The sequence below is a fragment of the Anomaloglossus baeobatrachus genome, chromosome 4 (assembly GCF_048569485.1).
Source record: "Anomaloglossus baeobatrachus isolate aAnoBae1 chromosome 4, aAnoBae1.hap1, whole genome shotgun sequence".
Lineage (NCBI taxonomy): Eukaryota > Metazoa > Chordata > Amphibia > Anura > Aromobatidae > Anomaloglossus > Anomaloglossus baeobatrachus.
In genome coordinates this window covers 414,314,244-414,332,450 of record NC_134356.1, presented here as the reverse complement: position 1 = coordinate 414,332,450, position 18,207 = coordinate 414,314,244, and the positions used below count along the sequence as shown (strand labels likewise).

The 18,207-nt window shown below is 52.0% G+C and overlaps 1 protein-coding gene across 1 annotated transcript in view; it reads right to left on the bottom strand.

Annotated features, from left to right (window-relative positions):
- LOC142302455 (uncharacterized) overlaps nt 1-18,207 on the bottom strand; it is a 593,189-nt gene that overhangs the window by 200,966 nt on the left and 374,016 nt on the right. Inside the window, exons 71-73 of the mRNA XM_075343517.1 lie at nt 13,586-13,630; nt 4,971-5,006; nt 4,330-4,389 (exon numbers count right to left, since the gene is read on the bottom strand). Of these exons, the coding sequence (XP_075199632.1) occupies nt 4,330-4,389; nt 4,971-5,006; nt 13,586-13,630 (141 nt within the window). The remainder of the gene's footprint in view (nt 1-4,329; nt 4,390-4,970; nt 5,007-13,585; nt 13,631-18,207) is intronic.

Sequence of the window (18,207 nt, the reverse complement as noted above, 5' to 3'; positions counted from 1 at the left end):
CATCACTGCAGACCATTTCCTGGCCTGTACTCACTGTAGCTTGGGAGCAGAGCTCTGATTCCCAGGCTATAGTGTGACTGAACAGCTCTGCAGACTCAGTCATCTCAGTTCCACCATACTGTGCAGGGCGGATGGTGACTTCAGAGCTGGGAGAAAGCAAGTGTGATTGGGATGACAACTCAGAGGACTGGTGTTTTTTGGATGCGGTAGTTGAGGTGGCGGAGAGGGCACTTGTTGGACCACTTGAGATCCATTCAGGCATTTTCTTTTTTTGGCCATCATCTATCTTTGTTCCAGTTGTTCGTGTCCGTAAAAAAGGGAGCACATCAGATTGTCCACGGTAAGTAGTAGACATCTTACTTTTGGTGGAAGATGGTCTATCTTCAGCAGATGTTAATGGAGCTTTGCCACCTTCCCCATGGACAAACCCTTTTTTTCCCTTTCCAACAAGCCTCTTCCCCTTTCCACCAGCATCCGTCATTTTGCCACTCACTTTGATTGCGACAAGATTGTGCACGAAAAATGTGGTAGTAAAAATTGAGAGGTGGTGTAGATTGCAGCGGTGGTCTATCTTTATTAACAGCAGAATAAACAACAATAACTATTCCTGACAATGCAACTACGGCCCTTAAACTGGCAGCATAGTTGGCTAGTATAATGGCTTAGTAAAAATGAGTTTGAGTGTGCAATGCAGTGGTGCTGCAAATAGCTTTGCACCAGTGGGACACTAATGGAAGTCCAACAGCCACTTTTAGGATGCCACTAAGTTTACTCAGTGTTTGCTAGTATAATGGCTTAGTAACAATGAGTTTGAGTGTGCAATGCAGAGGTGCTGCACATAGATTTGCACTAGTGGGACACTAATGGAAGTCCAACAGCCACTTTTAGGATGCCACTAAGTTTACTCAGTGTTTGCTAGTATAATGGCTTAGTAACAATGAGTTTGAGTGTGCAATGCAGAGGTGCTGCAAATAGATTTGCACTAGTGGGACACTAATGGAAGTCCAACAGCCACTTTTAGGATGCCACTAAGTTTACTCAGTGTTTGCTAGTATAATGGTTTAGTAACAATGAGTTTGAGTGTGCAATGCAGAGGTGCTGCACATAGATTTGCACTAGTGGGACACTAATGGAAGTCCAACAGCTACTTTTAGGATGCCACTAAGTTTACTCAGTGTTTGCTAGTATAATGGCTTAGTAACAATAAGTTTGAGTGTGCAATGCAGAGGTGCTGCAAATAGATTTGCACTAGTGGGACACTAATGGAAGTCCAACAGCCACTTTTAGGATGCCACTAAGTTTACTCAGTGTTTGCTAGTATAATGGCTTAGTAACAATGAGTTTGAGTGTGCAATGCAGAGGTGCTGCAAATAGATTTGCACTAGTGGGACACTAATGGAAGTCCAACAGCCACTTATAGGATGCCACTAAGTTTATTCAGTGTTTGCTAGTATAATGGCTTAGTAACAATGAGTTTGAGTGTGCAATGCAGAGGTGCTGCAAATAGATTTGCACTAGTGGGACACTAATGGAAGTCCAACAGCCACTTTTAGGATGCCACTAAGTTTACTCAGTGTTTGCTAGTATAATGGCTTAGTAACAATAAGTTTGAGTGTGCAATGCAGAGGTGCTGGAAATAGATTTGCACTAGTGGGACACTAATGGAAGTCCAACAGCCACTTTTAGGATGCCACTAAGTTTACTCAGTGTTTGCTAGTATAATGGCTTAGTAACAATGAGTTTAAGTGTGCAATGCAGAGGTGCTGCAAATAGATTTGCACTAGTGGGACACTAATGGAAGTCCAACAGCCACTTATAGGATGCCACTAAGTTTATTCAGTGTTTGCTAGTATAATGGCTTAGTAACAATGAGTTTGAGTGTGCAATGCAGAGGTGCTGCAAATAGATTTGCACTAGTGGGACACTAATGGAAGTCCAACAGCCACTTTTAGGATGCCACTAAGTTTACTCAGTGTTTGCTAGTATAATGGCTTAGTAACAATGAGCTTGAGTGTGCAAAGGGCAGGAGGGTACAGTGGCAGGGTTGTGGGTCAGTGTACAGGAAAGGAAGCCTCACTTTCTATCCCTCCTAATGGAGAAATGCAGCGAGGAAGTCCCTGACCTTAGCTACACAGACGCTGTTATCTGTAGCTGTTAAAATCTGTTTCCACGGATCTAACTGTCACCTATGGCTCTGAGCCTGCTGTTATTACCCCCTACAAGGGCTAATAGAAACTTCTATCCCTATTCTGTATAGCGCTGTGTGTAGAGCGTACACAGCAGTATCGGAGACAGGAGCTATGCCAGCGGTGACTGACACCCAGACGCAGAAGAGATAATGGCGTCCGAACGTAACTAGAACTATCAAGCTTTAGCAAAAAGCTCGAGTTCTAGTTCGATCTAGAACAGCCCCCAAAATCACTCGAACCGCGAACTGGAGAACCGCGAACCGCGCTCAACTCTAGCCATGACAGTTAAAGGATATAAAATGAATCTGTTCATCCTTTCAAAAGCCAACAGGTGGATGTTCAGGTAAAATATTGGCGTCAACAAGTCGGCTTATCATACGTTCTGGTGCAACAAGCACTACAGTGGAGGTGCTCATATGATTCGTAATAGTGAGATTACAGATGTCCATCCAAGCACCATTCAACACAAGTTACACAAGTCTGCAATGATGGCCCAAAAAAAGGTGAAGAAGTCTCAAGTTCAATATCATCATAAGAAGCGTCGGCTCAAGTTTTGAAAGAAGTGCAAAATGTGGTGATCTGAAGCAATGAGATGAAAGTCAATAGACTAGGCTCTGATGGGTCAAAATAGGTCTGGTAGAAACAAGGGAAAAAAGGGGTCACAGATTGAGAAATCGAAGGAACTGTCAGGTTTAGTGGAAGAAGACTGATGATATGGGGTGTTTTTACAGCCAAAGGCATTGGATACTTGACCAGGATTGATGGTGGTCTCAATGCTGAACTATATGTGAGTATCCTACTTTGTACACTTGAGTACTATGGGTATGAAATAGACAACATAGTGTTACAGCAGGACAACAACCCAAAGCATACATCGAGATATGAGAAGAAATGGTTCAATGACAATGTATTAGAGGCAACAGATTAGCACCTCACAGTCCCCAGACCTCAACTCAATAAAACATTTGTGGTTGGAGTTCAAGAAAAAGCTGTATATATACCCAAATGAGCCAACTAGTATGCACCAACATAGGGACCGTGGAGAAGAGACCTGGTATCAGATTTTGGTCGAGACTTCCTTGAATCTGATAGTATGCCCCAAAGGATTCAGGAAGTGTTGAAAGCCAAACAAAATTTACAAACACTAACAAAATAATAAAAATTAAAATTTTGATTTTTAGGGGCAAAACAGTAACAATGAAGCGGCCTGACAAAGATCTACATAACTAATTATATGTACAGATGAGCAAACTCGAGGTTCGGTGTCCGTACCAAACACAGACTTTACACAAAAAACAGAGTTCGGGTGCTTACTTATGAACACCACTCGTGTGAGTATCGCTGTGCTTGGGTATGCTCGGTTCTCAGCCCAGTGAGTGCCACTTGCAGTGTTTGACTGGCTCGCACAAGGGATAAAAACAACGTGATTAGATGTAGAGTTCACCCCCCTCAAAAAATGGAAAACTCCACCCATCCTCGCAAGTGTTCTGTTTATGGATAGCTGCATGTGGGCAGAGACCCGAACTACCCAATTAGTGACTTCCATTGGGGTTCAGTTCAAGTTCAGGTCCTAAACCGATCTTAATTGAAAGTTTGACTGACCCCGCTGAACTGAACGTACACGGGTCCACTTATGTCTAAATAGAATCAAATTTATGTACTAGATAGCCAAGATGATTGTCCATGAAATAAAGGTAGTCTCACGATCAAAGCTGGAGTGGATGGTGAGATATGGAGCCTGAAAGTCAAAAGTTCAAAATATTGTTACCCTTTTGCTTGTCACTGTAATTTATGGTGTGAAATCCTGCTGACAGATTCTCTTTAAAGTAACCCTCCAGTTTTATGTTGAAATTAACAGTGGCTGTGAAATTCTTAATATATGTACTGGTTGCCCACCTTTTGAAGCTTAGAACTTACATGAACATTGATGGCCAATATAAAAATAGGAATTATGTATCAGACTGTAATTGTCTTGGGTGAAAGAATAGGAGTATAGATATGGACGGGTACCACAAAGCTTAAAAAAACCCCAACTTTTCATGGAAAATCAAAACCAACAACTTGGTATTTTTACATTAAAATTATAGCGACTTAAATGCCCACTAGTGGTTTCTCTAAGTGAATCTATTTGGAGCTTTACCTTAATACCAGGAGGTCCGGCCTGACCCACTGGGCCTCTGTGGCCAACTCCTGGTTCTCCCTAAAATAAAAAAATACAGAAATATTATAAAAAAAAATATGAAGTATGGTATTGATTGTGATGCAATATTTAATTGAAAAGATGCATGATAACAATCTCTGACTGGTCTCATACGTCTACTCTATTGTGAATCAGGTTACACAGCAGTTGTTAAGAAGCCATGCCATGTTACCATGTTATGTATGGAAAATTTGGTTTAACTCATTAGATATATTAAATGCTTTTCTCTTTCTTACACCAAAAGATGGTTCATCATAGCCTTTATATAGTATATGTATTTAGGGACATAAATAGGTAATACTTGTTTGCCCAACCCCCCTCTTCTAGTCACTTATTAAAAGAATTGAGTAATAAAAGTCTTGTACATGCAATAAAGCGGAATACATCTTTTGTTCTAGTTTTTGCACAATGGCTGACAGAATTCTTGCAAATTTTGCCTAATAAATTTCCCACGTGATTCATGCCAAGTTTTTTGAGCTTTTTACTTACATCACATTGTCAATTCTAACCCAATATTCCTAAGACTACTTTAATATGGAACATAAAATTACACAAACCAGGTAGATACAGATATTTATTACCTTTTGGCCCTTTTCACCAATATATCCTTTTTCTCCCTAAAAATTAGAGTTACGGAAAGTCTTTAGGCTAGTGTTGCAGCACTAGAAACACAATTAAAGCTATAAGACATTTAAATGTACAGTTTTCCATAATTAAAGAAATTGGAGAAGGGCTTCTAAAGCGACCAAAAGGTTTCCTAATTCTACAGGGATTTGGAGAGGTCGCCCCTCTTTGAAGTCCAACCTTATGTTAACAGTATTATTTCCCTGATTAAAACAGCATGTTGACATAGCTCCTCATACAAAACTACTGTACATACAGTACATTTAAGACATTTTTCGTTGAAAACAAAATATCACCAATCCACCTTACACTCAAGCAATGATTATGGACATTGTTGTTTGACGTTGTTTTCAAATTTACGTTATACACAAGATAGGTGATAACTTATTGTTTTGTGGAGGTTTGACTGCTGGGACCCTCACCAATGGGCAGAATGAGGAATTTTTTATCTCCGATAATGCACTTTTATCCCTATTAGAATGAAGAGGCAGTGCACATGTCTAATCACTGCCTCATTCATTGTCTATGGGTTTTTCGGAAAAAGCAAAGTTCAACCCTTGGCAACCCTATAGGGAATAAATGGAGCATGTACATTGCCGATCCATTCTAATGATGATAAAAATTCCCTTTCCGCCAGAGATGGATAGATAATAACATGTCCACCCCTTACAAGAAAATGTAATTAAAGGTCATATTTAAATTTTTAGAAGCAATGCAGAATATAGATCTGCCCTTTAATATAAAACATTACTGTTATATTCTAAACAGTTGAGATGGCGCAGTCCCCAGTTCAGCAACCATGTCAATATTCTGTGTCCACTGGATGTAGGACCTGAGAATCAGAAGGACAGCATCCTTGGCTCTTTTGATTAGCTAGAATGCCATGGTGTCACATGAGTGTCACACCAAAATAATGACATTTCTCCAAGATGTCTAATCAAAAAAATTGAAATGAAGCATGCGGTAGTGTTAGAACTGGTTCTTAGATCTCTGGTCAAGTGGCCACAGAATACTGACATGGGCACTGGACGGGTCCTGCAAGTCAATTTGGATCAACTTAACTGAACAGTAAATTTGCTCATAAATATTATGTATACTAGAAATAGGCCCGATGCTATCGCATCGGGAGTGCGGTGAAAAAAGCATCTGTCTATGCTTAGTGGTGCTGACAGGAGCAGTGGTGAATGGGGCTGGGGCATGCAGATCTGGTGAGGGGGGCTGGAGGCATTCAGATCTTGTGGGGGGCATACAGATCTGGTGGAGAGGCTGGGGGCATACAAATCTGGTGGGGGGAGGCTGGGGGCATACAAATCTGGTGAGGTGGGCTGGGGGCATGCAATTCTGGTGAGGTGGGCTGGGGGCATACAGATCTGGTGGGAGGTGGTCTGGGGCATACAGATCTGGTGGGGGGGGCTGGGGGTATTAAAATCTGGTGGGGGGCAGGAGGCATACAGATCTGGTGGGAGTCTGAAGACATACAGATCTGGTGTGGGGCTGGGGGCATACAAATATGGGGGGGCTGGGGGCATACAGATATGGGGGGGGCTGGGGGCATACAGATCTGGTGGGGGGGCTGGGGGCATGGAGATCTGGTGGGGGGGATGGGGCATACAGATCTGGTGGGGGGGATGGGGGCATACAAATCTGGTGGGGGGGTTGGGGGCATACAGATGTGGTGGGGGGTGCTGGGGGCATACAGATCTGGTGGGGGGTGCTGGGGGCATACAGATCTGGTGAGGGGGGCTGTGGGTATACAGATCTGGTGGGAGGGGCTGGGGGTATACATATCTGGTGGGGGGGGCTGGGGTTATACAGATCTGGTGGGGGGGGCTGGGGGCATACAGATCTGGTGGGGAGTGCTGGGGGCTTACAGATCTGGTGGGGGGGCTGTAGGTATACAGATCTGGTGGAGGGGCTGGGGGCATACAGATCTGTTGGGGGGTGCTGGGGTCATACAGATCTGGTGAGGTGGGCTGGGGGCATACAGATCTGGTGGGAGGTGGTCTGGGGGCATACAGATCTGGTGGGGGGACTGGGGCATTCAGATCTGGTGGGGGGCTGGAGCATTACAGATCTGGTGGGGGTCGGGAGGCATACAGATCTGGTGGGGGCCTGGGGGCATACAGATCTGGTGGGGGGGCTGGGGGCATACAGATCTGGTGGGGGGGCTGGGGGCATACAGATCTGGTGGGGGGGCTGGGGGCATACAGATCTGGTAGGGGGGTTGGAGGCATACAGATCTGGTGGGGGGTATACAGATCTGGTGGGGGGTGCTGGGGGCATACAGATCTGGTGGGGGGGTTGGGGTGCATACAGATATGGTGGGGAGCATACAGATCTGGTGAGGGGGCTGGGGGCATACAGATCTGGTGGGGGGTTGGGAGTATTCAGATCTGTTGGGGGACTGGGGGCATACAGATCTGGTGGGGGGGATTTGGCATACAGATCAAGCGGGAGGGCTACAGATCTGGCGGAGGGGCTACAGATCTGGTGGGCAGGGCTACAGATCCGGTGGGGGGCCTACAGATCTGGTGAGGGGGGCCTACAGATCTGGTGGGGGGCCTACAGATCTGGTCAGGGGCTGGGGGTATACAGATCTGGTCGGGGGGCTGGGGGTATACAGATCTGGTGAGGGGGCTGGGGGCATACAGATCTGGTGGGGGGGCTGGGGGTATACAGATCTGGTTGGGGGGCTGGGGGTATACAGATCTGGTGGGGGGGCTGGGGGTATACAGATCTGGTGGGGGGGCTGGGGGCATACAGGTCTGGTGGGGGGACTGTGGCATTCAGATCTGGTGGGGGGCTGGAGGCATACAGATCTGGTGGGGGTCGGGAGGCATACAGATCTGGTGGGGGGGCTGGGGACATACAGATCTGGTGGGGGGCTGGGGGCATACAGATCTGGTGGGGGGGCTGGGGGCATAGAGATCTGGTGGGGGGGCTAGGGGCATACAGATCTGGTGGGGGGTTGGAGGCATACAGATCTGGTGGGGGTATACAGATCTGGTGGGGGGTGCTGGGGGCATACAGATCTGGTGGGGGGGTTGGGGTGCATACAGATATGGTGGGGAGCAAACAGATCTGGTGAGGGGGCTGGTGGCATACAGATCTGGTGGGGGGTTGGGAGTATTCAGATCTGTTGGGGGACTGGGGGCATACAGATCTGGTGGGGGGCTTTGGCATACAGATCTAGCGGGGGGGCTACAGATCTGGCGGAGGGGCTACAGATCTGGTGGGCAGGGCTACAGATCTGGTGGGGGGCCTACAGATCTGGTGAGGGGGGCCTACAGATCTGGTGGGGGGCCTACAGATCTGGTCAGGGGGCTGGGGGTATACAGATCTGGTCGGGGGGCTGGGGGTATACAGATCTGGTGAGGGGGCTGGGGGTATACAGATCTGGTGGGGGGGCTGGGGGTATACAGATCTGGTGGGGGGCTTGGGGTATACAGATCTGGTGGGGGGCTGGGGGTATACAGATCTGGTGAGGGGGCTGGGGGTATACAGATCTGGTGGGGGGGCTGGGGGTATACAGATCTGGTGGGGGGGCTGGGGGTATACAGATCTGGTGGGGGGGCTGGGGGCATACAGATCTGGTGGAGGGCTTGGGGTATACAGATCTGGTGGTGGGCTGGTGGTATACAGATCTGGTGGGGGGCTGGTAGTATACAGATCTGGTGGTGGGGCTGGGAGTATACAGATCTGGTGGAGGGGGCTGGGGGCATACAGATCTGGTGGAGGGGCTGGGGGCATACAAATCTGGTGAGGGAAATAGGGGCATACAAATATGGCGGATGGGCTGGGGGCATACAAATCTGTTGAGGTGGGCTGAGGGCTTCCGGTCTGGTGGGAGGTGGTCTGGGGGCATACAGATCTCGTGGGGGGGCTCTGGTGGGGGGCTGGGGGCATACAGATCTGGTGGAGGGGCTGGGGGCATACAAATCTGGTGGGGGGGCTAGCGGCATACAAATCTGGTGGGGGGGCTGGGGGCATACAAATATGGTGGATGGGCTGGGGGCATACAAATCTGGTGAGGTGGGCTGGGGGCATACAGATCTGGTGGGAGGTGGTCTGGGGGCATACAAATCTGGTGGGGGGGCTGGGGGCTTTCATATCTGGTGGGGAGCTGGAGGCATACAGATCTGGTGGGGGTCAGGAGGCATACAGATCTGGTGGGGGGGCTGGGGGCATTCATATCTGGTGGGGAGCTGGAGGCATACATATCTGGTGGGGGTTGGAGGCATACAGATCTGGTGGGGGGCTGGGGGCATACAGATCTAGTGGGGGGGCTGGGGGCATATAGATCTGGTGGGGGGACTGGGGGTATACAGATCTGGTGGGGGTGCTGGGGGCATACAGATCTGGTGGGGGGCTGGGGGCATACAGATCTAGTGGGGGGGCTGGGGGCATATAAATCTGGTGGGGGGACTGGGGGTATACAGATCTGGTGGGGGGTGCTGGGGGCATACAGATCTGGTGGGGGGCTGGGGGCATACAGATCTGGTGGGGGGATGGGGACATACAGATCTGGTGGGGGGTTGGGGTGCATACAGATCTAGTGAGGGGGCTGGGGGCATACAGATCTGGTGGGGGGTTGGGGGTATACAGATCTGTTGGGGGACTGGGGGCTACAGATCTGGTGGGGGGGCCTACAGATCTGGTGGGGGGGGCTCGGGGCATACAAATCTGGTGGGGGGAGGCTGCGGGCATACAAATCTGGCGAGGTGGGCTGGGGGCATACAATTCTGGTGAGGTGGGCTGGGGGCATACAGATCTGGTGGGAGGTGGTCTGGGGGCATACAAATCTGGTGGGGGGGATGGGGGCTTTCATATCTGGTAGGGAGCTGGAGGCATACAGATCTGGTGGGGGTCAGGAGGCATACAGATCTGGTGGGGGGGCTGGGGGCATTCATATCTGGTGGGGAGCTGGAGGCATACATATCTGGTGGGGGTTGGAGGCATACAGATCTGGTGGGGGGCTGGGGGCATACAGATCTAGTGGGGGGGCTGGGGGCATATAGATCTGGTGGGGGGACTGGGGGTATACAGATCTGGTGGGGGGTGCTGGGGGCATACAGATCTGGTGGGGGGCTGGGGGCATACAGATCTGGTGGGGGGATGGGGGCATACAGATCTGGTGGGGGGTTGGGGTGCATACAGATCTAGTGAGGGGGCTGGGGGCATACAGATCTGGTGGGGGGTTGGGGGTATACAGATCTGTTGGGGGACTGGGGGCTACAGATCTGGTGGGGGGGCCTACAGATCTGGTGGGGGGGCTCGGGGCATACAAATCTGGTGGGGGGAGGCTGCGTGCATACAAATCTGGCGAGGTGGGCTGGGGGCATACAATTCTGGTGAGGTGGGCTGGGGGCATACAGATCTGGTGGGAGGTGGTCTGGGGCATACAGATCTGGTGGGGGGGGCTGGGGGTATTTAGATCTGGTGGGGGGCAGGAGGCATACAGATCTGGTGGGAGTCTGAAGACATACAGATCTGGTGTGGGGCTGGGGGCATACAAATATGGGGGGGCTGGGGGCATACAGATCTGGTGGGGGGCTGGGGGCATACAGATCTGGTGGGGGGATGGGGGCATACAGATCTGGTGGGGGGTTGGGGTGCATACAGATCTGGTAAGGGGGCTGGGGGCATACAGATCTGGTGGGGGGTTGGGGGTATACAGATCTGTTGGGGGACTGGGGGCATACAGATCTGGTGGGGGGGGCTGGGGGCATACAGATATGGTGAGGGGGCTTAGGGTATACAGATCTGGTGGGGGGGCTGGGGGTATACAGATCTGGTAGGGGGGCTGGGGGCATACAGATCTGGTAGAGGGGCTGGGGGCATACAAATCTGGTGGGGGGCTAGGGGCATACAAATCTGGTGGGGGGGCTGGGGGCATACAAATATGGTGGATGGGCTGGGGGCATACAAATCTGGTGAGGTGGGCTGGGGGCATACAGATCTGGTGGGAGGTGGTCTGGGGGCAGATAGATCTCGTGGGGGGGCTGGGGGTATTCAGATCTGGTGGGGGGCCGGAGGCATACAGATCTGGTGGGGGTCGGGAGGCATACAGATCTGGTGGGGGGCTGGGGCATACAGATCTGGTGGGGGGGCTGGGGCATATAGATCTGGTGGGGGGACTGGGGGTATACAGATCTGGTGGGGGGGTTGGGGGCATACAGATCTGGTGGGGAGGTATACAGATCTGGTGGGGGGTTCAGAGGGCATACAGATCTGGTGGGGGGCTGGGGGCATACAGATCTGGTGGGGGGATGGGGGCATACAGATCTGTTGGGGGGGTTGGGGTGCATAAAGATATGGTGGGGAGCATACAGATCTGGTGAGGGGGCTGGGGGCATACAGATCTGGTGGGGGTTGGGGGTATACAGATCTGTTGGTGGACTGGGGGCATACAGATATGGTGGGGCGGCTGGGGGCATACAGATCTGGTGGGGGGCCTACAGATCTGGTGGGGGTGCTCGGGGTATACAGATCTGTTGGGGGGTTGGGGGTATACAGATCTGTTGGGGGACTGGGAGCATACAGATCTGGAGGGGGGGCTGGGGGCATAAAGATTTGGTGGGGGGGCTTTGGCATACAGATCTAGCGGGGGGGCTACAAATCTGGCAGAGGGGCTACAGATCTGGTGGGTGGGGCTACAGATCTGGTGGGGGGCCTACAGATCTGGTGGGGGGCCTACAGATCTGGTGGGGGGGCCTACAGATCTGGTCAGGGGGCTGGGGGTATACAGATCTCGTCGGGGGCTGGGGGTATACAGATCTTGTGGGAGGGCTGGGGGTATACAGATCTGGTGGGGGGCTGGGGACATACATGAGCACATTGTTTAGTAATGTGCTCCTGCTAATTCCCTTCTGTCCCCTATTATTGTCCTCCGTGCCCGCGGAACCTCCAGCTGCAGCAGACAGACTCCTCTGTGATAGTGTGCGGTGTACGGAGCGGCAGCTGCAGGTTGATGTCATGGCTTTACTGTAGTTGAATGCTTTACGGTGCCACAAAGCATTTATCTGCAGTAAAGGGCTTACAGCAGAATCGGTGGTGGTCCCGGACAGATGAGTATACAGCAGTGTGTGTGGCTGTGTTGTGTGCATGTGCACTATGTGTGTGTATGTGCTCGTGTGGCGCCCTGGCCTAGCCAGGTCGTCACAGATAACATCCAAACACCCCCACCCCCACTAGACAGGGACATCAGCCAAACAAAAATCCTTGTTGCCTCCCTCCAGTGTCCGATGTCCACACCAGGTGGGGCAGAGCCAAGCGGTTGGCCCCACCCACCGAGGAGTTCACAGGCCTGGAGGCGGGAAAAGTGACAGTTCAGTGTTGGAGTTTGAGGAGTGAGGAGTAAACACTTGGGTGTCTGGGTTTGTGGCCCAGGCACTAACAGCAAGGTTGGCAGACGGTGGTGGCCGTTTGCAGGAGTGGTGGAGCAACGTGGACCCGTAGGACTGGGGACGGGCGACGGCCCGCCGGTACCGACCGGGGAGCGAAGTGAAGCCAGCACACACAGGCAGGGCCATCGGACCCCGACCAGGCTTGGAGCCGCCAACAATAGTCAGATCCGAATGTGACTGGAACCCCAGGGGTTTCACAACAGCAAAAGTCCCGATTGAAGACAACAGCCCACACCGTGAGAGTATACAGCTACCGCCTAAGGCTAGAGACCCAAGGGCCAGCATCTGCGGGCAAACGGGCTCCTCCAGTACCCATACACTGGGGAGCGGGCTACCGTTGGGAATCCATCGTAGTCAGAAAGAGAGCATCGAGGTGCAGGGAAAGACGGCAGCCATCACCTGTCCGGGGAGAAGCACTGCAGCGGGCTGCGGGACCCGTCCATCCAGCCGTTTGGTTTACCGAGGACTTTGTACCTTTCTTGCTAAGTGAGTACACCCGTGCCATCCGGCACCGCACCGCGCTATCCCTGCAACCCTGCACCTCACCAACCCTGCCTCCCCGTTACTACATCACCGGGCCCCGGGACCACTGACCCCTACCCACGGAGGGGAAAAACAACATCTCAGCTGCTCCCTACCATCGCTCCCGGGATCCCCGTCACCAGCAGCGATGGTGCCCAACTTCACCACGACCCGTGGGTGGCGTCACGGACTAAATCCCCCAAACCAACCACCCCTTTCACTCACGGGCGAGGAGCGCCGCTCGAGTCCCCGGATCCGGCCCACCGCTCGAGCCACCGAGCAGGAGCAGCAGCCGCAGCAGCGCCGGACCCAAGCGTTAGCGAGAGTGCAGCAGCGACGGCGTCCTCCCCGCCCGCGACACTCGGTGTATCTATGTGTGTCTGCTGTGTGTATATGTGTGTATGCATGCGTGCGTGCAGTGAGGACCCGGAAGGCGGAGCATCGTTCGAACTGCGGCTGCGCAACGGACAATGCCGCAGTGCATGACGGAATAGGGGAACAGACAGAACTGGTGATTATGTAAGTAGATAACATGGGCACAAATCATTGTCTCTGTTACCTTTTGGGTTTTTATGATGTAATGAACAGTTAATTATACTGTATGTTATTAAACAATTAAATGAGGAGTAATTGCAAAAACTTACCTTCTGCCCAGGAACTCCAGGATCTCCAGGATCCCCTGATTCACCCTGTTTGACAAATGCAAATAATGTGAAAAATTACAGCAGATTTAAAATGTTTTGCTTAACTGTATTTGGTTAATTCACAGCATGTAATCCACTAAGATATATCCAGTTTATTTCTTTACATACACAGAAAAATCAATCATTATCAAGTCTATCGTGAGCACAGTATCTTAATGGTAAATATAATTTTCTTGAAGCCATGGGCGTACCCAGCGAGGGGCAGGGGGGGGGCAGCTGTCCCCCCCTAGAAGCAGAGGCACGGTGTAGTAAGCCGCTGTATCTGCAGTCACTGGCACCGGCGTGCTCCTCAGCAGTGTGTGCATGCCGGGCACACTAGCTGCAGCAGGACCAGGAGGCAGCGTGCTGTGCTGTGCTGGCCCTGCTGTGTGCCTGACATGCACACACTGCTGAGGAGCGCGCCTGTGCCGGTGACCGCAGCTTCCTTCTTCCTATTCAAATGTATTTGCGTCTTTCAGATGTAAATACATTTGAACAGTGCTCCGGGACGGGGCCCCGCCCCCGACGTGCAGCAACGTGATGAGATCAGCACCTTGCTGACGTCATCACAGTGCTGCGGGCGCCGGGACACAGGAGACATCAGGGTCAGGAAGCGGTAAGGGCTCCATGGAGGAGCCGAAGATGAAAGGTTTAATCAATGGAGATGTGTGGGGAGGGGCTGAGGACACATAACGGGGAACATTTATGAAGGAGATACAGCTTTGTGACAGGCAGAAGAGGAGCACTGTATTCCGAGGGAGGGGGGGAGGCAGGAGCGTGTAGTGATGGGGTAGTGTAATTTGTGTGTGCAGGGGGTGTTGGGGAGGTGCAATGTATTATGTCTGGGGAGGGGGTAATGGAGGGTGCATTGTATTTTGTGTGTGTGTGTGGGGAGGGGTAATGGGGGTGCATTGTAGTGTGTGTGGGAAGGGGGGTAATAGGGGGTGCATTGTTTTGTGTGTGTGTGTGTGTGTAGTAATGGGGGGTGCATTGTGTGTGTCTGTGGGTGTGTAGTAATGGGGGGGTGCATTGTGTGTGTGTGTGGAGTAATGGGGGGGTGTATTGTGTGTGTGTCTGTGTGTGTGAAGTAATGGGGGGTGCAATGTGTGTGTGTGTGTGTGTGTGTGTGTGTGTGTGTAGGGAGCAATGGGGGGTGCATTGTGTGTGTGTGTGTGTGTGGAGTAATGGGGGGTGCATTGTTGTATTTGTGTGTGTATGTGTAGTGGGTGATGGGGGTGCATTGTATTTGTGTGTGTGTGTGTGTGTGTGTAGTGGCTGATGGGGGGGATGTATTGTATTGTGTGGGGGGGAGGGGTAATGGAGTGTGCATTGTATTGTGTGTGTGTGTGTGTGTGTGTGTGAGGGTAATGGGGGTGCATTGTAGTGTGTGTGTGTGTGTGTGTGTGTGTGGAGGGGCGCGGAGTCATTAATCGAGCTATGATTACATTTAAGGCTATGTGTACACGCTGCTTTTTTTGATGCTGCATTTTTGTGCGTTTTTGGCCGCTAAAAACGCAACTGCAGCAAAAAGCGGCAATAAACGCATGCGTTTTTACCGCATTTTGGTGCGTTTTTGGCGGCATTTTGCTGCGTTCTTGATCTCTGCGTTTTTCCAATGCTTTGTATGGGGGGAAAACACAGAAACACGCAGGAAAGAATTGACATGTCCATTTTTTTTTAAGCTCAAAAATGCAGCTTAAAAAAGAAAAGTTGTGTGCGGACAGCAAAAATGAAAACTCATAGACTTTGATGGGGAAGCAAAGTCATGCAGTTTTGAGGCCAAAAAGGCACCCGAAAAACGCCGCAAAAAACGCACATAGCCTTATTCTCTTAAATTTTTCATTTCATTCACATTTTACAACCTGAACGACCATGGCTTGCCCCCCCTAGTTTTGATCCTGGGTACGCCCATGCTTGAAGCACTTAAACTTAGAATCTGTCAACAATGATAAAGCCCTTAAGTGTTAAGCGGGCTTTACACGCTACGATATTTCTAGCAATTGCTAGCGATATCGTACGCAAAAGCACCCGCCCCCATCGTGCATGCGATATCGTGTGATCGCTGCCGCAGCGAACATTATCGCTACGGCAGCGTCACACGCACTTACCTGGTCGGAGGCATCGCTGTGACTGCCAAACAATCCCTCCCTCAAGGGGGAGGTGCGTTCGGCGTCACCGCGACGTCACCGTGACGTCACTAAGTGGCCGGCCAATCAAAGCCGAGGGGCGGAGATGAGCGGGATGAACATTCAGCCCACCTCCTTCCTTCCTCATTGCGGGCGGGACGCAGGTAAGGTGAGGTTCCTCGCTCCTGCGGTGTCACACACAGCGATGTTGTCACGGCCGGGCGGTCGGGCAGACCCAGGAGGTGGATCCACTGGACCGAACTCTCTGAGATGGTGGTAGGGAGTCCGGCAGCTGAAGCACTGATGGGCAGTAGAACAGTCCGTGCAAGAGAAGGCAGCGGAGGAGTCCCAGGGACCACGGAGTCACAGAAGGTGGTCTTGGTGACGTAGCTCAGGTTCGGAGGCCGAGGTGATATCAGGCGGGGTCCGGAACCTCTGGAGCAAGATGACGGGTCACCGCAGGGATCCGGGATGGTACGGACTGTCAGATGGCAGACGGACAGCGTGCGGGGATCAGGACACGGCAGACTGGATGGCGAGGCAGGTACGGCTCTACAAAGACAGATAGGTGAGTACAGGCACATAAACACCAAGAGACCTGACTCCTAGCTCAGGGAACACGAAGATCAGGCCCCGCCCCCTTGGACAATGACCCCCTATATACCCTGTACCTGTGCAACCTCATTTCCTGTTAATGGACGCTGGCCCTTTAAGAAAGGGTCAGTGACCGCGCGCGCGCCCTAATGCGCATGCGCGCCGCCCGGGTGCCAGAAGCCAGGGAAGGAGGCTGCGAGGAGGACGCAGGGGAGCCGGCCAGGTCCAGGGAAGCTGTCGGGCGCCGGGATCGGGGGCCCGGAGCCCTGGGACGGACGGAATCCGGTGACTGGGGAGCGGAGAGCGTGGCAGGTGAGCCGGGGAACGGGGGTGAGGACCCGGGGAGCGTGACAGTACCCCCCCCCCCACGCCCCCCTCCCCGCAACCGGGACATGAAGGCACGGATAAGAGGAGTGCCCACGTTCTCCCTGGGCTCCCAAGACCTATCCTCAGGACCATACCCTTCCCAGTCCACCAGGAAGAACTGTCGACCTCGTACGGTCTTCATGGCCACGATATCCCTTACCGCATAGATGTCATCATCGGCAATAGGAGGAGGGGCCGGACTGGCAGCAGCGGAGAAGGGACCAAGGACAACCGGCTTGAGCAGAGAGACGTGGAAGGAGTTGGGTATCCTCATCGTGGCCGGGAGCTGTAGCTTGTAGGATACCTCATTGATCTTGCTGAGGACCTTAAACGGCCCGATGTAGCGAGGACCCAGCTTGTAGGAAGGTATCTTCAATCGGATGTACTGGGAAGCAAGCCAGACCAGGTCACCAGGAGAGAAACACGGAGGATCCAGACGTCTCTTGTCAGCGTGTTTCTTCATCCGCTGGGAAGCGCGCCCAAGGGACGCTTTGACAGAGTCCCAAATGGTAGCAAAGTCACGAACTGCAGTATCAGCAGCCGGGACATCCGATGAAGGGGATATAGGCAATGGGACGGCGGGCTGGAGTCCATAAACAACATGGAAGGGAGATTCGGAGGATGACTCACTGACGTGGTGGTTATGGGAGAATTCAGCCCAAGGCAGAAGCGAGGACCAGTCGTCGTGATGGGCGTTGACATAGTGACGTAGGTATGAGGTCACGATTTGATTGACCCTCTCCACTTGGCCGTTAGACTGAGGATGGTAAGAAGAAGAAAAGTCCAGAGTCACTCCCAGATGTTTGCATAGAGCCCTCCAGAAGCGGGAGGTGAACTGAGTTCCTCTGTCGGACACTATGTGGGATGGAAAGCCATGCAAGCGGAAGATGTGATGTATATAGGCTTCCGCGAGTTCCTGAGCAGAGGGCAGTCCGGCCATAGGAACGAAGTGGGCCATTTTGGAGAATCGATCAACCACGACCCATATGACTGTGTGCCCGGAGGATAATGGCAAGTCCGTAATAAAGTCCATTGCTATGTGTTGCCACGGGACTGAGGGTATCGGTAAAGGCAGAAGACGGCCATGGGGCAAGTGTTTGGGCGTCTTGTTCCTGGCACAGGAGGAGCAGGCAGAGACAAAAGCAGCGACGTCCGTGCGAAGGGATGGCCACCAGTAATGGCGTACAATCGCACCCCATGTTCTCTTCTGACCAGCATGCCCGGCTGTTTTTGAGGCATGACCCCAGTGTAACACTTTTTGCCTGTCGGTATCGGAGACATAGGTCTTCCCGGGCGGTATCTGGGCTAGGGTAACAGGGGCCACCGGAATGATGTTGCTAGGACAGATGATGGGTTGGGTAGTCTCTTCCTCCTGCTCCATGGGCATGAAAGACCTGGACAAGGCATCAGCGCGTACATTCTTGTCCGCGGGTCGGAAGTGAAGCTGAAAGTCGAACCTGGCAAAGAATAAGGACCACCTGGCTTGCCGTGGGTTCA